Source organism: Triturus cristatus, chromosome 1_2 (genome assembly GCF_964204655.1).
Source record: "Triturus cristatus chromosome 1_2, aTriCri1.1, whole genome shotgun sequence".
Classification (NCBI taxonomy): Eukaryota; Metazoa; Chordata; class Amphibia; order Caudata; family Salamandridae; genus Triturus; species Triturus cristatus.
Window position 1 is genome coordinate 836,288,429 of NC_140580.1, and position 22,801 is coordinate 836,311,229.

Below are 22,801 nucleotides of genomic sequence, written 5' to 3' on the forward strand. Positions count from 1 at the left end.
AGGTTCTTCACCCATGGACCAGATCTGTACAGGATTTATAGAGAGAATAGTGATAGATGAGAAAGCACTGGAAGCGCTAATTGAGGGACACAGCGACAAAGTATGTAGGGAAGAAGTCACAAGGTGCTATAAGGAGAAGGTCAGCTGGAAACAAAGATGTTAAGGAAGAGAGGGTGGGGTAGAAAAGAGAGGTAGGGAATTGAAAGGGTGAGAAATAGATGAAGGAAATACAAAGGAGATAGTATACAAGAAGAGTAGAGAAAGGGAGAGAAATACAGGAATTATAGGAAAAGCATAATGAAAAGATATTAATGGGATTGGAGAGAAACAGTAAGAGATAAAAGTGACAAAGAATAGATAGAAAGAAAAAAGCTGAGAAAAGAATATTAAAAAGATAGTGTGGTCAGAAATAATAGAAAGCAAGAGGGATAAAGGAGGTGTGAAAGAGAAGGAGCAGCGGATGCCCTTTTGGCAAAACTCTACGATGAGTGGGCCCGATGTTGCATATCCTGAAAGGAGTCTTCATCAGGAAACCCACCTAAAATAGGACAAACTTCCCTGGCGTACTGATGACAGGGACTCCTATTGTGGATAGACCTCCACCTATGATCGACTGCCAGCAGACTAAGCCTAACTATTAACTCCACCATCCAGGGTTACTTTTAACAGTCGTATTGATAACAGTGGCGTAACAACAGCCCACGCAGCTACTGCGGTACAGCGTGTCCCTGGCCTGAGAGCTCCTGACTGGCTCAAAGCGTGGGGGGCCCCCTCCATGTACTTTGCAGGGGGCCCCCTCAAATTCCGTTACGCTTCTGTGTCACCCATACTATTATTTGAGCTTTTGGGGGCTCAAACAGTCTGAATTGCCCAGTTGTAGCAGTATGATGATCAGTAGTTGTGTAGGTACAGTCATTGGCAGCATTGGCAGGTGCTATGGGGGATGCGAGCTGCAACGGCCTCCTGGCAAGAGCCTTGGGACGTATTTCTTTTTTTGTTTTTTTTACAAATGAGGCACTGGCTCAGTCCACCATTCAGGCATCTGCCTTCTGACCTCTTTCATTCCGCAGGGCAGTTCCATTTAGCAGCGGAGGCCGGCTCAGGTAAGTACGGTGTGCGGGGCAGGGCAGGGCGTGGCAGGGGGAAAGCCGACGGAAAGGTATTATTTATTTATTTAATTATACCTCTTCCGTTGGCTTCCCCCCCTGCCGCGCCCTGCCCTTCCCCGCCTCACCGCACTTACCTGAGCCGGCCGCCGCTGCCAATTAGTGGACAGGGTGGCGTCACGAATCATTCAAGAGCAGTGGACTCAGCGAGGCAGGGCACATGAGGATTCCATCTCGGGGTGCCCAGGGAAGCCGAGGCCCTATGCAAGTGGCAGCGGGATAGCCAGCGCAAGCTCTCTCCATACAGGTAGCGGAGCTGGTACTCGAGCTGGTGGCTTAATCTTAGCACAAGTGGCCAACGACAATGATATGAAGAAATGCAGGAACAGTTTCAGCCACCAGCAGAGAGCCACATAACATGGCCTGCCAAGCTCAGAGCAGTGCTCTATGGCTGTAAAAAGGAAGCACGTTTTTGTGTGTTAAGGTGAACATCAGGCACTGTAGAATATGAAGGTGATATTTACTTACCTTCCCTCAGCTAGCTACTCATGTTTCGTGCCATTTCAACCCACATCGCCCCTTTGACTTATTCCCCTTCAGGCCAGTGATGAGTCATTAGGAAAGTTAACCCAGGGAAAGCATGTTATTAATTATAAAGTTCAATGATGGATGATGTGGATGACTGGCAGCAGTTTACCTTTCTTAGGGCATCAGCTGGGGGAGGGAGGCACGTTGCAACTCTGTGTAAATGAAGCTAGCTGGCATAGCGCTCAGCTTTGAGACACACTCCCAGGCGCTGGAATGGCAGCAGTTAGGTGAGTCAAACACTGTGCCTGGTGTTGACACCTTTCCAAGAGAAGTTTACCTGTTGTTTCAAGAGTGTGCAAATGCCTGGACGTGATAACAAATAGAGCTAAAAACAAAATCGTATTTATTAATTTGTACCATGCCATTTCTGTATTTGTTTACTTCAAGTACTAGTCATGGATCAGCTCTAGAACACAATTAAAAGTGCTTTCTATTTATATTTGAAGTATGAACAGATAAAAGGAAAAATATTTACCATCTTTGGGTGATTTTGCTTATTTTTGTACCCACTGGAACAATATCTGCCCTGTGTTCGTTTGATCTTTGTAGCATGTGCTTCCACCTGTTAGGGCACAATAAAGTGCAATGGCATGGGGGGGTGAGACGTTTTATGATGATGTATTAACTTTTTGTATCTTCTGGGAACAAACTCGTTTTGTATCACTATCTAAACCTTACATTTCAAGGGGTTTAAAGCAGTTTCAAGATATTTTAGGGCTTCTCATTGATCAAAGGGCAGTTTAAGATCTTCCTAGAGTTTCTTGTTGCTCAAATGGGTTTATTTTCTGTTATTTATATATATGTCCCTCGTTTTCATTGATTGATTTTCCTCGCAAGAAAGTGTCACTCATAGTTGTTGAATGTCACTCATAATTACACTGAAATTATGAAAATGTCACACATATACAATCTGAAATCTTGGTAGCTATGTAAGACAGTGGTGAGAGTTGTGGGGGAAAAGAACAAGGAAGTGCATTCAGGGAATGTGAAGCAATGCGGAGAAGAGAGCAGAGCTGTGAGAGCAGGAGGAGTGGAGGCTTGAGCCGGCATGCTTGCATCGAGTTGGGTGGGCTTGACAATGAGCGTGACCTAAGCCCGGAGGTGACTGTAGCCCGTTGGGGCTTGTGCCACTATCGGGCAGGTGATTGAACACTGTGAGCTGCCCAGGCGGAAGCACTGACTGTAGGGCCTGGCTGGGCTATGACAGCTTTGTGTGGCTGAGGGCCAAGTGTGACGGATTGGGGCAGACATGTAACAGGTCAGGACACCCAGTAGCAGGAGCAACAGCATGGCCAAAGGAAATACTGCACCGTCACAGTGGAAGGAGATAACCCCAGGCTGGGCGTGGCAGGCAACCTGAAATACCTATTGCGGGGACCCCCGGCGGCTTTTCTGGATAATATATGTGGTCCACCCTTGCTGCCGGTAGGCTGGCTGGAGGGAGAGATCTGGAGCCTATTCTTGGCCGAGTGCCGAGCAATTCACGAGCGCTGGCCAAAAGTAGAGGAGCATACCATCTGGGGGCACATAACTGACTCTGCGTGGAAGATAGCATTGGGTGAACTGCAAGCCAGTGCGAAGTAGTGCAAAGTTAGAGTGAGATGAGTGGGCACAATGACTAGGGCAGATGAACCTTAATGGTCCCTTGTCAGGCATTTTATAAAATGTATGGATATTAGGGGTATCCAGAGATTACAGCGAGTGTGAATGGAAACCCTGATGAGGCAACAAGGGGTGCAGCAGAATTTACTGTTACTGAATGCTTGTGATGATTGATGCCTATGTGACTGATATATGTACATGATTGTGCATGTGAATTTTAAAACATGCACACTTTAATAGCGGTCCAAAGAGTGCAGCTGTTAATAATTTTCATAAACAAACTAGTTTGACGTCCAGCCCAGTGATCCAAGGAGAAGCACCTAGGATATAATGGTTCTATGACCCTAAACGACCGTTTCAGGACATGCTGAGCGAGTGTGGAACAAAATTTAGGTAACTGGGAGGACTGGGTGACTACAGGGACAGGCTCCCCCTCTCCCGAGTGGTAGGACTGTTATCCCTTATGGGGGAACAGTGATCCTACAATGAGGTGAGTAAAATTACTCACTTTGCATACAATTTAGTATTGCATGCATTTTTTATGTATACACATATTCACCGTGAATGTATGCAACACTGGGGAACTGAACATTGAAATGTCCTGATGATAGCCCTGTATCAGAGAGGCCGTTGAATAGGGGCTGAAACATGTTGACAATCATTTGAGGATCATAGAACCATCATATCCTAACCCCCTTGTTTGATACATTGTAATTCATACCCACCCAGACCACCAATAAAGGCATACCTAGGTCTGTCTGAAGTACTTTTATCATTTTTAGACACCCCGGTCACAAAAATAGCTGGAGTGCTCCCTGGAATATGATTGAGCCTGTCCTGGCTTTTTAGGGGCCAGGATGAGACTTGATGATGAAGCATGCCACTACTAGAGTGGGTGAGGGTCTAAATAAAAAAGGAAATTCCTTTTTCTTCTTTGACCAGTGACTGGGTGCCCACATGGGATAAGTTCCTTTTAGACAGACAAGGAATACCCCATGTTTTGTGCTGTAACATTATGGAGAGTGTATCTCTTGGGCCTATTTACTCCAAGGTCTCCCCCTCCCTCAATGTGGGCAGTGCCACATTGCGGCCTTTACCTATTGATTGTACAAGTTACAAGAAACCCTGGAAAAATTCAGAGAAACAGTGGGCAGGGAAGTGTTGTATTTGGGGATACAGGTGCGGGACTAGGCACTTGGTGAGAGCGGCAGACTCGGAAGAACACTCACCTGACTATTAAAAGCGATGTGAAACTGCACAGCCTACCATTATAACGAATGACGATGGGAAAATTACACTTGTGGTGGCTCATATTCTCTCCGTATTCAGGCAATAATATAAGAACCTCTATACCTCTAAAGTCCACTACTGCTTCAACCACTTATGCAAAAGCTTGAACTCCTAGAACAATCCCAATTCATACCCCAGCAGACGACGGCACTTAACCTTCGCTTCGCATGCTGATGACAGTGCTGCATATTTCTACTGAGCTGTAATTATTAGCTGTAGAGCTTGATGTGGAGAACACATTCGATGCTTTAGAATGGACATATATCCAGGAACTATTGAGGCATATGGGTTCGAGGAAATATTTTTTGAGTTCAGTCAACCTGCTCTATACAAACCCATATGCTATGGTTAAGATGAACGGTGTGCAAGCCACTGTGCAAGCCACTGTGCTCTCCACTGACTGGGACCAGTGCTTAATTTGTTGAAAACTAAGAGCCAGGGCTCTCGTTAGGAGGCCACTGCAGCTTGCTCTACACATTGCTCCTGTCATGCTGCCAATGACAATGTATGTATGTATAATTATTTATAGAGCGCACTGTAACCCTACGGGCATCCTGGCGCTATAGACATAATGAAGGGAAGGAACAGAAATGGTGGGAGCAAGGAGAAAGTTAGACTCTGGGGAAAAGCCAGGTCTTGAGCCGTCCACGGAAAAGAGTCAGATCCTGAACCTGTCGTAGCTCCGAGGGAAGACCATTCCAGAGTCGAGCAGCCGCGGAGCTAAAAGCTCTGCCTCCCAAAGTAGCTCTCTTTGTCTTGGGAATCAAGGCCTGCCTAGCTGAAGAAGAGCGCAAAGTGCGCGAGGGGACATACCATCCAAAACGACTTTGCAGTGGTATAGGGCCAAGGCCATGGAGAGCTTTAAAGGCTACACACAGGGATTTAAACATAATCCTCTGTTGCACAGGCAGCCAGTGAAGCTCAGCCAGAGCCTTGGTGCTGGATGAGTAGCGCGGTCTTTGAAGGGCTAGTTTTGCGGCCGCTGCCTGGATGCGTTGAAGCCTCCGGATCAGATAAGCCGGGGAAGCAAGCAACAAGGCGTTACAATAGTCCAGACGACTAAGAATGGTGCAACGAACTACTGTGCCTCGCACATGGGGGGGCAGAAGAGGTAGGATCCTGCGGAGGCCTCTCATAATCATATAACAGTTTGAGACCACCTTGTTAACATGTGACTCGAGACTTAGCTTCTCATCGAAACAGACCCCCAGATTACGTACAGTCTTTACAGGAACCAGGGGGGTGTCCAAAGGAAGAGGCCAAAAATTGAGAGGCAGGGGTGGCGATACCCTGCCCACTGAACAATGTAAGATCTCGGTTTTGGCACCATTAAATTGCAGATCATTGTTTTTCAGCCAGGTCGTCATTTCCAGCATACAATTATGGAAGGTGGGTAGAGAATCCGCCTGATCACCTTCCAGGGAAATGATTAGTTGTGTGTCGTCGGCATAATTAACAGCCGTAATGTTGCAAGATTTAATGATTTGTACCAAAGGTCGCATGTAAACATTAAACAGTATCGGGCTGATAGAGGAGCCCTGTGGGACACCCTGTTTGTTAGGCGAAAAGTCTGACTGATATGGAGGCAGAAAGACCGCCTGCCGTCTGTCCGACAGATAGGAACATAGCCATTTTAGGGCCGAGCCAGTGATCCCCACCTCTTCGAGCCGATGTAAGAGAATATTATGGCCAACAGTATCGAATGCAGCGGATAAGTCAAGTAATATCAACGTTGCAGACTGTCCCTTATCCGCTCGCATTCGCAGGTCATCCAGGGCAGTGATCAAGGCAGTCTCGGTGCCATGCCCCGGACGAAAACCAAATAGATTCTCCTCCAGAATACCTTTACTCTCTAAAAACCCAGATAGCTCCTGGCTAACGAGGCGTTCCGCTATCTTGGCTGGAAAAGGCAACAAAGAGATAGGGCGATAGTTCCCATAGCAGGTGGGATCCAGCGATGGTTTTTTCAAAAGGGGGGAAACCAACGCATCCTTCCAGCCGGCCGGGACCTCACAACACAACTACTAACCATCACACTCCTACAAATGTGACAATTCAGACTGTTCCAGCCCCCCAAAGCTATAAAAGGGTGGCAGGTAATAGTAATTTTTTATGTATATTTAATTAATAATTGACTGTTGTTGTGGTCATCTCTACATTAGCCAGACAGCGCCACCTTGTGGCAGACTGTCACAAGCGCAGTGTTGACAATTACGTGCCGGTGCCGAGCACCGGAAACCACAGACTCAAATTAGGCACTGGCAGGGACACATGTTGCGGTCACCCCTTATTTACGCCCTATCCATCACACGACTGGACTTCTGGCTATGACAGAACCATGCCGGCAGGGGGGGGAATACGTTAGATCGAGATCCTTACTAGTGTTGTAATAAGTCGATTAAGTATTTATTATATACAAGCCCCTGCAACAAATGTGGTCCTTATAATTTGAGATACTACCCGGTTTGGGGTTTATTCTAAATTACAGATCAACTGTAATAAATCTGAGGTGTCCCCACTGACTGATACAGTGAAGCCCAGGGAGGACCAGTACTAGCTCGTGGAGCCCTGACAGTGTGAAATATCTCAAAATATAAGTTACCAAGGAAATGGTAGACTTGATTAGGAAATAGTATGAGGTGCCATTAAGAGAGTTTAAAGTGCAAGCTGACCCATACATGAGACTCCCCTTGTCAAAACTGGGACGAATATCAATAATCAAGATGGTATTTTTACCAAAGTTGTTATATCTATTAGTTAACATTCCTATACACACCTCGAAAGAGTTCTCCAGCAGGGGCGTGGTCTGGTCGAGCACCAAGATGGTGGCTTGACGCTGACGCTCCAGAGCGGCCGCGCTTAAGAGCTGCCTATGGAAGCAACAACGCAGGGATCCGTGCACCCGGGAGCAGGCTCAGCGTGCTGAGGCTCCTGGGCATGAAAGGAGAGCAACAGAACCAGTGATGACACCCGCTAGCACCCAGCGTGGCTGCATCGCGGCGGCGGCGGCCTGACGTGGCCCTCGGAGGCCCTTCGACGTCAGGGGTTGCGGGTGAGCCCGAGGGCGGGGCCGCTGTAGCTGAGAGTGGCCGCGGGGTCAAATCGAGCTCTGGGAGTTGCAGCCTGCTGGGAGGGAGGCCGTGAGGTGAGATCTCTCCCCTTATCCAGCGGGGCGGGGGAGGGCGGCGGTGAGTCAAGCAATCGCCCATGGGACTCCCCCCTTGCTTATAAACTGACGAGGAAAGGCTGGTGCAGCGCAGGGACTGTGGCCTGGATTGATAGGCTGCTCTGCTCTCCCAGGGTATACATAGGGATGGCGGATGTGCCCCAGGGAGTGATCAACTAATGTGACTCCCCGTGCTGCCCCTAAACAAGATGTAGTTGGATGATGAGACGCATGTTGGCTGGAGGCATGACTGAGGCAAGAGGAGGGTGGTCTCACTTTTACATGGCGGGTTTGCTGCAGAGTGAAGAAGATATACTTGCTGCCCGCTGCCTGGCCTGATCGGTGGAGCGGTGGGGCTAGAGCTGCTCCCTCCCTCCCCACTTCCCTGCTACTGCCCTGTATATTGCAGACAGTCTGGGATACCTGCACTCGACCACGATTTGGCGCGCAGCTGCTCAAGATGGGTCGAGGAGATCCTAAACAATGGCAAGTCACCTTTGAGGCCGCCAAGAAAAAAGGAGGGTGGTGAAGATATGCCGCATAGTGACCCTCCTGAGTGCACAGACCTCCCGACGACCTGCTGCCTGGCAATAGAGGACACTGCCGCCATTATGGCGGAGCTGCGGGCCGGCTTCAAGGCCATAGACGCCCGATTCAAGGAGCTGGGTGCACGAATGGATGGTATGCAGGGCCGGCTGGAGCAGCACAGGGCCCGCACAGAAGCTACTGAAAAGCGCATCTCAGACACTGAGGATCTACAAGCTGCATTGGCCAAGCGCCTTGACTGAATGGAGCGCCTTCTGAAACCACAGCGGCGAAGGGCGGAGGACCTGGAGGCGCGCTTGCGAAGCAATAACCTGTGGATCGCCTGGGTAGGCGAGACCACTGATACAGGCCCCATGGAGGCATTTGTCGAACGGTTATTGTCGGATCTCTTTGTCAGAGATCGTCTTTCTACCACCTTCGCAGTGGAACAGGTCCACAGATCCCTGCCCCTCAGATCGGCTCCTGGCGCACCTCCGCGTCTCATCATTGCGCGATTGCTTAACTACCATGACAGAGATGTCGCCTTGCGCAAGACTCAGGAGGTGGAGAACCTGCAATATTAGAGAATGACGCTTTCGCGCTACCCAGACTTCACGCCAATGGTACAAGAGGCCCGGCGTAAATTTCAGGACATCAAGTGGACCCTGCGAAAAGAAAATATCCGAAATGCCATGCTGTACCCGCCAGGTCTTCGGATTCAGTTTAACAGTAAAAACTGCTGTCTTTAAAACTCTGGCGGAGGCAGCAGACTTTTGGAAACGCCACAAATCTGACAAAGCGACCTCTCCTGGAAAGTAATAGTATATGGCTTGCGGATGAGTGACTGTCAATAAGAGGCCCACTGATCATCCAGGGGAACACTAGCTTGACATTGTCTCAGGAACACTTTGATAGTGATATGTCATGATGCTCTCCTCTCCTTTTTTACCTCTCATTGGAGGCACGTTTACCATAACATAATTCCACGAATGCAGACGCATGTATATTATGTGTTAATGTTATCATATTTCGTGGCTTGCTCGGGGCGTTGCTGCCCCCCCTAGGAGATCTCCTAATATCCCCATTTAGTGCGGGTTGTTATTGTAGTTCTTATTCCGTTTTTGTTTATGTTAACATGTGTAAGGATTCACCGGATATAGGTTGGGTGGATATCCGATGTGGGAAGGGGGAGGTGGGGTGGGAGTCACGGTTCAATAAGTTTATGTTAATTTTTGTTTACAGGCTGTAAAGGGACAGAACGGTTGGCTATCCGAATGCGGTCAAAATGGCAAATGAGATGGATTACTACTTCACCTATTATAGAGGGGACAGGGGGGCGGGCTGGGGGACTTGAATAGCGATGCGTAACCTGGAATGTTCGAACCCACGTAAGGGACGACAGGTACTTGCCTACTTGACTAGACACAAGATACATGTGGGACTCTTGCCGGAGACCCGCTACACCCCAATATCTGATAATAAATTAGCTGCTGCTTGGGGAGGTAATCGATTGTTCGCCAGTTACAGCACTTACTCCTGTGGAGTCTGCGTCTTGATCCATAAGGCACTTCCTTTCATGACCCAGACTGTGGTTAAACATCCAGAGGGCCGCTACTTGCTGGTAGAGGGGGGACATAGGTGCGCAGCGACTACTTTTTATTAATGTTTACGCTTCTAATGTGGACGCCCGTGTCTTTCTCCACACATATCATGGGTACCCCAATTGAGTCTATTATATTTGGGGGAGACTTCAACCTCACACTACAAATCGGGTCAGACACCACGGGCACTGGACACAACACCAAGCCTTGCTCCATGAGGGAGCTTGAGGCACTGCTACGCCCACACTTATTGACTGAGGTTTGGCGGCATCAGCACCCGTCGGCGTAGGGATACTCATTTTATTCGGTGCCGCACGGTAGCTGGTCCCATTTTGACCGATGGTATGCCACCCCCGATCTATTCCTCAATCTGCAGGAAGTGGATCACTTGCCACGCACCCTGTCGGACCACTCGCCGGTACTGCTGGCACTTACTTTACCTACTGTCATGCGTCCCTCCTTGTATTCGCGATTCTCAGCGGAGGCGTTGCTAGATACCGTTTTCAAAAGTGAGGTGCAAGACGCGATTATTGAGTACTTTCAGATTAATACTGGCTCGGTGACCTGCTACGCCACCCTGTGGGAGGCCTTCAAGGTGTACATCAGGGGCATCTGCATGGCCAAGCAGGCTGGAGTGCTCCGCACAATCCGCCAGGATCTCGATGCCACTGAGCGGGAACTAAGGGAACTGGATGCTCAGTTGTTGGCAGGTGCGGCGCCCTCTACGCTATATAAGCATGCTAAACTGTTGGGGAAAATTCAGGACTTGGCACATCGGGAGACTGTTTATTTGGGGAAATTCGCGAGCGCCCAGGTATATGAGGAGGGAGAGAGACCGGGGCACACGCTGGCGCGCTTACTCACTCTTAGGCACCAAGTTGCATATATTCCACAGCACCGGGACACAGATGGCACTCCCGTCACAAATGGTATTGACATCAAATGGATCTTTTTGACCTATTAGACTCTACTCTATACCACATGCTCGCCGCCGGCAGGTGAGGCGCTGACAGACTATTTAAACGAAATAGCGATGGTATGGATCGAGAAGGCACAACAACAGTTTCTCGCCTCGCCCATTGGTGTGGACGAGATTATAGAGGCCATAGATAACTTGGATGGTTCGCGTGCCCCTGGTACGGACGGCCTTACTGGTGTGTTCTTTAAGGCCTATAGGGGGCAGCTGGTCCCACAGTTACTACAGGTTTACGCAGAGGCATTGGAATCGGGCGAGCTGCCCCCCACCACGCGTGAGACAATTATGACACTACTCCTTAAACTTAGAGCCTGCTGACCATAGTGCCTCGTATAGGCTATTGTCACTTCTAAATCAGGATTATAAAATTTTAGCTAAAGTATTGGCCACACGGATATCATTAATAATAAGTCAGATCATATGCCCTTTTCAGTCAGGATTTATGCCGAACCGATCGACCTTGGTAAACTTACGCACACTGTTTGCGGTTATCAACCAGGTAAACCCTGCGCTCCCTGCTGCGGCGATACTATTAGATGCGGAAAAAGCATTTGATTCCTTAGAAGGGGATTTCTTACAGGCGGTGCCCAGTAAAACAAGGTTCTCCAAAAACTTCGGCTGCTTGGTTCGCCTTCTATATACTAACCCGGTTGCACAATTGCACATAAACAGGGTGCTGTTTGATAAATTCACATTGTCGAGGGGCACTCGGCAGGGCTGCCCACTTTCTCCGCTGCTCTTTATTATTGCGATGGAACCGCTGTTGTGTCATTTGTCAGAGCGGCACCTCCAGGGTGGGATAGCGTTCCATCAGGGTCCACTTTTCTCGTCTTTATATGCGAACGATATCCTTCTGTTCGTTAGCGAGCCGGCTGTGAATCTCACACCAATTATGAGAGAGGTGGTGCGGTTCAGCGTTTTCTCCGGGCTGGTCATCAATTGGAATAAATCTGAAATATTCCCCTAACGAATGCTACAGCGCCATTCGCGGTGGAGTTCCCCCTGCGCTGGTGCGATGATCCCCCCCAGATATCTCGGGGTAGTTGTACACTGCAAAGCCTCGATTGCGATTATTAAAATGGTTGTATTACCCAGGATTTTATATTTGTTTTTAATCATCCCTATCCCGCTTTACAGTTTCCTTCTTTAACGCTCTTAGGGGGATGCTGACACGACTAATGTGGGTGAGGGGGCAGGCACGGCTGGGTTGGCAGATGCTCACTCAACATTTTGAAAAAGGGGTTTTGGGGTACCCGACTTTTATCTGTACTATTTGGTGGCACAGGTGCAGTATGCTAATTTTTGGTATCACCCGGACGCGCAACTGCAGTTTTTAAAACCAGAGCGCACACAGGCCCGTCCCTACCCGCTCTCAACTATTCTCCCTCTCTGGCTCAAGAGAACACCAGCTGAGATTCACACGCTACAAACCACAAGTTGGGACTGGGGGCGCTTACGCAAATATTTGGGTGCAGATTGCCTGTATTCCCCGTTCTGAATAACCCCTGGATATCCCCCACAAATGAAACACTGACACAATGTGCGCTTACTCACTATCAGATACGAAATATGGGGGATATGTTCAGAGACAGCCGACTGCGCACAGTGGCGGACTTGACTGGTGATCCAGATGCAGCCGCACTGGACTGTTTTCTGTAGCACAGAACGCGAACAGCACTGCTCAACGCACTGCGACCTGAGACAGAGGAACCTTCTGAGCTCCTCCCACTCACAGCTATTATTACTTTACCTGATAGTGCACACTTAGGGGCCTATTAGTATGTCAGGCGGATCGCCACCGCTGGACATTATCCCCTGCCCGCCTCCCATTCCCCCCCCCCCCCCAAATTATGATGGCGGGGGTACGAGCGGCAGACGGGAAGACCGTCCGCTGCTTTTCCGACAAGTCGCCCGGGCGGAAAAGGGTTGAATATGGTGGCGGTGTCTGCTAGACACCGCCATGCATATTACAATGTCAGGGGGAAGCAGCCTTTCCGTGGCGGCAACAGGCATGTGTTTTTCTCAGTTGGGGTCCCGTTGCGGGCCCCCAGATGTTGGGGGGGGCACATGCCATTTGCATGCACGACGTGGCAGGCACCATGCGGTGCCTGCCACGTTGTGAATGCAAATGCACAAGGTGCATCCACAGCATTGTGGCAAGCGATGCTGTGAGCACCGACCGCCACAATGTTGTGGATGGGGGATGCCACCGCCACTGTGGCGGTGGCATCCTAATTGCCGGTGCGAGACCACCGCACCACTGGCGGCCAGTCCCCGCACCACTAGGGTGCCATCCTAATAGGCCCCTCCAGAATATATAGTCAGGTACAGGTGCTCCGACCAATGAAGGCGCGCGGCTTGGGAGGGTGACCTAGTGCAGCCTATGACAGAAAAGATATGGGCCTATTGTTTTGAGCAGACAAGTTTAGTATCAATTAACTATAATCAGAAGCTTACACACTTCAAATACCTACATAGAATGTATATCACCCCTGTGTTACTCGCAAAGATGGACAGTACGAGGCCAGATAACTGCCAGAGATATTCGAAGACACATGCTGACTTTATACATTTGGCATGGAACTGCCCTGCGGTTCTGGCATTCTGGGAGGCGATGTTTGGTCATCTAGAACAAATGGTTGAGACGGAACTCCTCCACACACCCTTGCTGGCTTTACTGGGGTATGTACTCCCTTTGAGTCCGGGGATCAGGAGCTTCACTGCAATTGGACTGTTGCTGGCTATGTGACAGGTGTTTTAAATTGGGGTGGAGTTGCACCGCCGTTGGTGGGGTCCTGGATGAGGGATCTGATGTACTGTGACACTACCAGTGATGTATATGCGCCTCTGCTGCCTCTCGCTTCCCGCCCAAAAAATGTCTGGCACAACCCCGTTCTTATTTGGTACTCCACCCTGAACTCGCTGACTGAAATGTACTTTATGTAGACAAGATTACTGGATTAGCCGACTGGTCCTGGTGCTTAGGAATGCCAAAAGAATTTTAATATCTTAGCCTGTGATGTTGCGTTATTGTTGATGATTATGGAGCTAATGCCGCTATAGAAGACTTTACTCGGTATTCGTCAATACTTGCTTCAAATGCTCCGCATTGTACGCACAGTGATTTTGTAGTATGGCCTCTTGAAAAATTGCAATAAAAACAAGTTTTAAAAAAAAAGAAAGAGTTCTCCAGCAACTCCAGTAGTTATTGGTCTGGAGAATGCACAACCCTACATCAAATGATCAGTACTCACCCAACACATGGTACGGGGCAGTCTAGGAGTGCTGGACCCCTATTTGTTTTATTTATGGAATATATACTGAAGGTAATCACCAAACTGAGCTCCTTGGCATTACTATTGGCTAAGAGTAGGTTTGCAATACAGTGGATAGCCCCTATAGCCCCCACAATCAAAGTGGGGCTTAAAGACATAGCATATTGAACACAAAGATGGACGAATATAGTGAAATAGTACATTTGCAAGCACACCTAAGAGACTTCTGGTGACCACACAGAACCTAAGTGCATTAGGGAAGCAGAGTTACATACGGAAATGAGGACTTATAAAGACAGCAGTAGGTGGTAAGAGGGTATTATGAAGAACGATATGTAAATCATGGAATATGACTGTTTCATGAGTAATATATGAGGAGTAGATTCCGTAATCTTTGTGACGAATGTTTAAAATCATGTAAACCTACATGCCTACAAATGTATACATTCATGAAGTCATGTCGTTTCCTGTCCATTTTAGGATTTAAAAAAATACAACATTTTGCACTAAGACCTCCTAAGGTTGTATAACATACAGTCCTCAACCAAATCTGTAAATACCTTCTATGACATTAAGAAGATGTCTCAAATGTATCCAAAGAAAACTGAAACTTTTAAACAACACAAGTAACTGTCCAATTTAAAAAGAAAACTTAAAATAAAGCGAGTATCTGCCAGAGACTAGAAAGGAAAAAGTGTCAACAGTATACAGTCAAAAGAAGGAGATAAAGCAACTGAAATTGAGGTGATAAAGGATTTCAAAATTTCTGAAAGAAAGTATTCTGAATAATTAAAAGTAGGACAAAAAAGATTTTTTAATTCCCATACTAAATTGAAGGAAAAGATAATGGTGTCAGATAGTATGGAACTTTAACAACAAAAGCAATGGTTATTTACCATGATGGCAGAAGGCTGGGAAATATTTATCTAGGCAAATAACGATGAAATAAAGATTAAAAAATAAAGAATGAACGAATGAGTACTTAAGTCTTATGTGAGCCTCATGTTACAGCGTGGGGTATTTAAAGCAGATAAACCCGTAGGTGATACATTGCCTGAAGTACCATGTTGTGTTGTGAAGGACAAAAACGTTTGGACACATTCTGCACAAGCAATTGACACAGAGATGCACGTTCACCCCCAGCAATTACTATGCTTTAATTCTAGCATACACTCAGTTGAACCACCCTTGGCAAGTCTAATGACCATATGATGCTAGTAGGAACACATACACATTTACACAATGCAAAACCCTTGAACACGTCTGCAAGACAGCATTCTGCCTTCCTGTCACGTCACTAGAAAAACCTAGATCCTTCAACTTCTTTTCCAATCCAACCGTGCCTAGAGTATGACGGAAGCTTTTCCGTTGACATGATACCTGTTCAGTTGGAGAAACCTCAGGAGGCACAGAGGGACCTGTCTTCTGTGAGGTAGTCTGGATTCTATCCTCTAATGGAAGAGCACTTGTGGAGGCATCTGCAACAACAAAGCAATCATCATCACTTTACGAGTAACGTCTTTACCTCTGTTATCTTCTCTCAGACATTAAAATTCTGCATACGTTTGCTAGCCGTCATGTTAGGTTATAGTAGCATTGAAGGTGCACATATGCCCAAAGGTATCTTGGTATATCCAGACTCAAAAGAACATACAATTCTGAATGTTAGATATATAAATGTTAATTCTGTAACAGGTCTTTAAGACACCACCAATAAACGTGGAAGGTTTTTCACAATGCTTTTGCGCTGAACATGGCACTAGAACAAAAGTGCTGGTACTTGAATACTCAGTGGCAGAGTTTAAGGAGATTCTCAAGTATTAGAAAACATATAAAACAGAAACTATGTTAGGCTGACACACAATGTTATGGACCCTTTATCAATAAATGGTGTGCTAGAGTGAAGAAAAGGTCCAAAAGCTCTGTCATTATTTTGCCCATTATATTGGATAAAAGGTCTCCATTAGGACAAGCTAATTCTTAGCTAAAACCAAGAAAAGGAGACAGTCCCTGGGAACTGCATAATGCTTTCCCATTCCTGATCCCTATTTGTGTGGAATACAAAGTTATACATGCCAGATTCTCTTGAGGATTGGATTTTCAAAACAAACCATTAGTTGAAATCTGCAGTCTCAATTTTCAAATAAAGCAAAGACAAACAAGTTACTTCAGTAAATCGCTTTCTGGTGGGTACTCTAACTGCTTATTCCTCACCTTTAGAATAGTCTCAGGCACCAAACTCTAGCTGGATTTTCAACAGCAATTGCTATCACACATTACCTCCACAATACCTGCAAGCCACCCTGGAAGTGTCAAAATTGAGACACATATAGATGCCACCTGTGTGTGCTGAAGTTATTTTTGTCTTGCCCTCTTGTGCACTGTCAGATACACATTAAACATGACAAATTGGTGGTGACAGTGTGCAGAAACTAAACAAGACCTTTTTAACAGATATAAGAGCCAACTCAAGACAAGATGGAGGAGGAGGTTGCTGAAGAATCCGTGGTTTAATAAAGTACCCACCAGAAAGTGTGGTACCGAAGGTAAGTAACTTGTCCTTCTGATCGATACTTCTTACCACAGATTCCTCACCTTTAGAATAGACATCCAAACAGTATGTGCGGAAGGTCGATGTTCTGAGGAGTGACCTCATACCAAAAAATGGTGTTTGGTGAATGTAAACACAGATGCCCATATAGCAGCATGGCTGGTGACAGCTCCTACCTAAGAGGCAGTATTGAGTTGGCTAGAATGAGATCATAGGCCTTCAGGGTGTTTCTTCTGGGCAAGGCCATAGAATGTCTTTATGCACCGTGCAATATACTGGACAAGGTCTGTTTTTGCATCACCTTCCCCTTCTTGGCACCAGCAAAGTTCACAAAGGGCTGGTCATCTAAAGTATACCTTTGTGAGTTCGATTAAAAACCAAGGTCTATCCTCTGCTTTTAAGTGATGTGGTAGTCAGAAGACAGCAGGAAGGGCGATGGACTGACCAACATAGTAGGAAAAACAATCTTTGTCCAGACCTGACCTGGCATGTGCCCCTCTTACCTTTCTGTACTGCTGATGAAAACGTCTGGTTAATGAGATCAGGCCTAGGAAGTGGGCTGTAAAAACAGCTGTCTTGGAAGTGTTCTAGAGCCAAGTTGGCCTTTTCTCCAAAGAGTCTGGGTTCAGCAAAAGGAATGACCATTACGGATGCCTGGATGTCCCTGGAAAACCCAGTAGCTCGCAAACAGACACAAAACCTGATCACAACACTGTGTCAATGACATGGCTCTCACTGTCCGTTGTGTCAAGACCATCTCATAACACGGATTTGGCTGTGCCCTATCCTGTGTTTTGTTTCTCCGTCACTGACCGTGGGACTTCAACAAGCATTTGAAGCACAACTTTGAGTCGTGAGTGGAACCCAGGCACCCCAAGCAAACGGCCTGTGGGTCCGTGACTAAAATCTGCTCTCTGCAGATGCAGCACTTTTTAAAAACTGCTGCTGTGGTGTGAGACATTTTCCCTGGCACACTAGCTATGTCGAAATAAGGTGTGGGTAGAACCAACAACGTTGAGAGCTGATCTTCAAATTTGCATTGAAAGGTGTGTAAAGGTGTGTAGAAGTGCATTTAGCATGCAGAGGTGGCACCTATATGCAGCTGCTTGTCGTCACTTTTAGGGCTGTGTGAGGCCATCGTGAAGTCAAACTGTGCCACTCACCAGTATGTTGGTGCAATTATTGTCGAAAATCTAGTTCCAGTCTGGTGCCAAGGATTATTTTAAAGACAAGATTACCACAGGTTAACAGTATCCATTATAGGATTCTCTATCAAGTGGACCCCCTACATCACGATTACACTTAAATTCACACAAAAAAGGACAAGGTCATTTTTAGTAGCACCCGGAAGAGGGGACCATACCTACTAAATATATAATATTTTGCACCATCAAGTTGATAGGGGCAACTGACCTGTACTTCCATGCCCGATTCCTTTTTGTGTGCAATATACAGTTATTGTCCTGTGCAATCCCTATACCATCCTAGATGTTAGTTTTGCAGTAATTCTGTATACAGAATACTAAATTCAGAGATGCTGGGCTCAAAGGCAGGATATGATGTGTTCTTAGAGATAGATGGCCTTCCCAAGTCCTACATCTACAGTGGTAGCCACTTAAGTGCTAAGGACAAGATGATCTTGTGCTCAGCACAGCCAGCTCAATGGTGCAGAGGACAAGACCATCTTGTCCTAGGCACTCAAGGGGTTAAAGATCATGGGTATAGAGATGGCCTGTTGATGGTCTTTATAAGCATGTGGATGGTTTCTCAAACTCGCAAAAGAGATTATAGATTTCGGGAGTGTCTACATTGATTTAGGGAGGGTACATAAAAGCTTCGAAATCTGTTTTTGTTGCGATGGGGCGCTTCATTGAAGTTACAAGTTGATTTCTAAACTTTCAGAGAGAAGCTAGTTACAGGGAACTTTCTTTATGGTATTGGGGAAGATTTAAACATGACAGGGAAGATCTGTTTAGCCTTGAAAGATGGTCATCGTGACTTGTGGAGAATCTTAAATGGTTCATATTTGTCTTTATAAACTTGAGGACGGTATTATAAATAGGTTTGTAGGGTGCATGCGTTAGTGGTGGATCTTTATAAGCTTTAGGAGGGCTCTTAGCAGCATCCTACAGTAAAACCAACAAGCATTTACAATGCAATGGTCTCGGCAATATTATAGGTAGAGCTATTGGTATTGCTCATTATTTTTTTATTATTTTTGTATCCCTAAATAAATGGCATTGTCATTTCTATTGGCAGTAGCTTTTTTTTGCATATATGATACCTATTGCATTAGCAGAGAGAGAGTGAGTTAGTGAGATAGAGAGAGAGAGTGAGGTATTGAAATAGAGAGTGAGGTAGTGAGAGAGAGTGAGGTAGATAGAGAGTGAGGTAGTGAGATAGAGAGTGAGATAGAGTGAGGTAGTGAGGTAGTGAAAGAGTGAGGTAGTGAGGGAGAGGGATGTTGTGAGGTAGTGATATATAAGCATAGAGTGATGTTGTGATGTAGTGAGATAGAGAGGTAGTGAAAGAGAGAGTGAAAGTGAGTTAGTGAGATAGAAAGAGTGAGGTAGTGAGATAGAGAGTGATTGAGGTAGTGAGTGAGAGAGAGTGAAGTTGTGAAGTTGTGAGGTTGTGAGCTAGAGAGTGAGGTAGTGATGTTTTGAGAGAGAGAAGTTGTGAGGTAGTGAGATAGAGTGGAGTAGTGAGGTAGAGAGAGTTATGTAGTGAGAAAGAGTGAGGTAATGAAACAGTGATGTAGTGAGGGAGAGGGATGTTGTGAGGTAGTGAGATGTAAGCAGAGTGGTGTTGTGATGTAGTGATGTAGTGAGATAGAGAGAGGTAGTGAAAGAGACAGTGAAAGTGAGTTAGTGAGATGTTGCAGAGTTCTGATCCCGTGATGAGGAGCACACACGCTGCTGAACTTGGCTCCGGTGGGAGTATAACTTTTGCTTGTTTTCGTGTGCAGTGTTTGTGCAAGGTAAGTTTGCACATTCACGCTGGAGCAGTTTAAGGCAGCAGGCATGATTCTTGGATACTTTGTGTTTCTGACACTGTAGTGTCACCTGTGTGGGAAGAGTTTGGTGTTGCGTATGATGACCCAAGTGGTGCTGTTGTTCTGACATTCAGGGAGACAAGCAAAGAGAATCCAGAAGGTAGGTCAAAAGACAAGGGTACGGTACAGAATGCTATTAAAAGCCCTCCACTGAAAGTGGGACTGAGGGACGAGTGGTTAACAACCTGATGTGGTCTCACTACGAAATAGAAAAAAAAAAAAAAAGAAAACATGCCACTAAGCTGTCAGTGCCCCGATGTCGCTTCACTGCTCACGCCATCACCCTGGGACCTTCATTTGTTTCCATAATTTATATCCTGAAAACATGCTCTTAATTCCTTCTAAGCATTGGCATCCTTCGTCCTATGTGTTCTGAGATGACTGATCCGTGTAGCAAGCACGTTTGGTTTCCCTTTTCCCCAGGGCTCGAGTCGGGGTACCACGCCGGTGGACGGCGTCCCCCCTGCCTAAAAGCAGGACTTTCAACGATGGCATTACTTCCCCGCATGGCTGCCCCGTCGATCTCCCAAGTACGGGGCTGGCTGTCAATCTTCTGTAGCGCGCGATCAGAGTGACCCTGCCCCCATCGCCTTGTAACCTTTGTTATGTTGAACCTGGGCAGCAGCGCGTTGACACCTGATCCGTCAGCCACTGTTATGCAACATGTAACCCACCCCCGCACCAGCTGCTCTCTTAAAGCAATATGTACCTCTCTTGGTAAAATTAAAGTCACAATACAAATGTCGCCGCCTCTCTGTTGCTGGCTAACATGTTTACTTGGTTAGATTAAGGCTAGTTTGAAGATAAACAATGGCGATACCTTGCCCGAGGTCTACCAACAGCAGGAGTTCCTCTCACACAACTAAACACTCACTCTCCTGTCGTCTCCAAGAGAGAACCCACCCGTATGTCCCGCACATTTCAACAGCGGACGCCACACTCTCAGCTGTCTCTCTGGCCCGAATCAGCCCGAGCACCCCGGTATCGGACGGATTACTTGTAAAGTTTCCTCATGTCAAATCACTCCACTTTTGGTGCAAATCGGAGCGTAAGATTTATCTACTGACGCAGCAAAACACTTATTGAAAATAAGTTTATGGAACAAATTCATATATCCACCGACTTGAAATTGAAAATAAGTGCGTGCAAGCCTTTTGCCAGAGTCTTGTAAATGTCTGTCCTCCATAGAAGGCTGACAGCACTGCAGGGGAGCAACGGGAATCTGCGTCTTTGGTCTGAAGGAGGACTGTCGTACCTGCTGTGACCAGGGCTGGAGTCAGGTCTCCAACGGCCCCGGGCACTAGATCCTGGGACTTGCACAGAAGCAGCCTTCGCCATCTCCCGGCAGTGAGCATCATCCCACACTTGCTTGCATGGGGCATGAACGCGGCGCCGGACGGATGGATCCTCACGGCCAGACGATAGGGAAAAAATGGCGGATGGAAGCTCCGAAACTTTTTCGGATTCGGGGGCGTGTTCCTGCTGTTCTAAAAGGGCGTGGCTAAAAAGTGGAAAGAACAGCAAGAAACACGCCCCCGAATCTGAAAAAGACGGAGCCTATTTGGAGGGACGGCTCTCTCCTCCAATGGCTGGCCTCCGTTTAGGAAGCCAGCCAATGGAGGAGAAGCAAAAAGAGAGGCGGGCTAAATAGCCACTCTAGAAAACATTAAATCTTCCGACTTCCGGTTCTGCCTTCGGCAGACCGGTAGTCCTCGACCTAAAAAGTAATGTGTGTACTGTTCTAATTGGAGCAGGACCAAGGCTGATTTCTTTATGGTGTTAGTTGTCTGAAGTGACACAGTGGGGTATAATGATGGACGGGAATGCAGCCCAGAATGATAACCAGTGGCAGAGATATATTTAAGCATTCCACCCATTACTTGTTATATTTTCTCATCTCAATTCAGAAGCATTCTTGTAGATTTGGAGATGGCCTTCAAAAACAGTAGGTGGGTGTTTTTAGGCTCTGGGAGGGTGTAGAGTTAGGAGAGGGCCTTTATTAGCTTTGAAAAGGCATTCATAAGCTTTGAGTTATTTATATTCATGTGAATGGCACTTATTAGTTTGGATTGTGTATTTTATACACTTGCAGATTGGCTTACGAAGTGACTGACCAATGTGAGAGATTTCAGACCTAGTGACAGTATTTGTAGGCTTGACTGAAAAGATTCTTTATAGAGTGGCAAGGAGTCTTTTTGAACACTCTTTGTGTACTTGGAGAGGATCTAAATAAATTGAAAAATTTCTTCATTAGCTTACAAGGGTCTTTCAATTTTGGGTGGAGGGTATATATAGGCCTGGGGCTCTTTATGTGCTTTGAAAAAAAGACTTTGTATATCTGTATAAGCTTAGGTGATGTCTTTAAAAGTTGATTCAAGATCCTAATGAACTTGGTAATCTTTATAAGCCAGTCAATCAGTCAATACAACTTTATTCGGCGAAGCACCATAAAAGAATAAAACAATTTTTTATACAAAATGTTATGAAGTTACTTAAAACATATGTTTCAAATCAGGATTACCAGCCAGAAGACAGTTATCTTTTGAATGTATGTAAAACATGTAACATTATGTTAAAATAATAAATCTTATCTTTTCCTAATGCCCACAGCTTTCTAAAGTATGAAAAATCTTTATAACATAGGCTAACCATGTTAGGCTTCCTACATTATCTAAATTAAGGCAATCTTGAATGCATGTTCTTGTCAAGCCTACTTCTGGGGTCATCCAACATTTAGTTCACAACAAAAGAGGGGCCAGTCCAATTTGATCACCTAAATATTGCAGGCCTAGTTCTTGGTGGTAAATAAAATTTGCTGTGTTTTTTGGAACGGTCAACAGCCTGCGGGTGAAATGTTTCAAACCGTTGTAACTCCTCAACTTTAGAGTTCCCCCACACACCTGCACTGTATGAGGCACTTGAAACAAATTTAGATTTGTACAAAGTTGCGCTACAGGTTTTTATTTTAATTTATGAGCTTAGCGAAAAATGCCTTCAATGTTCCTGTTCATCTGTTGGGATTTCAATTGCAAAAAGGATTTCAATGAACAGGATGAACTAAAGTTT

The 22,801-nt window shown here is 46.3% G+C and overlaps 1 protein-coding gene across 5 annotated transcripts in view; it reads right to left on the reverse strand.

Moving 5' to 3' along the window:
- The window catches only part of KIF17 (kinesin family member 17), a 449,007-nt gene that overhangs the window by 132,639 nt on the left and 293,567 nt on the right, over positions 1–22,801 (reverse strand). For 4 of the 5 annotated variants that reach the window (XM_085608959.1, XM_085608958.1, XM_085608961.1 and 1 more), the window contains exon 8: positions 15,510–15,607. In XM_085608959.1, the coding sequence (XP_085465085.1) occupies positions 15,510–15,607 (98 nt within the window). Of the gene's footprint in view, positions 1–2,169; positions 2,257–15,509; positions 15,608–22,801 lie in introns of all 5 variants that reach the window. The other variant, XM_085608962.1, reaches the window with a different exon arrangement.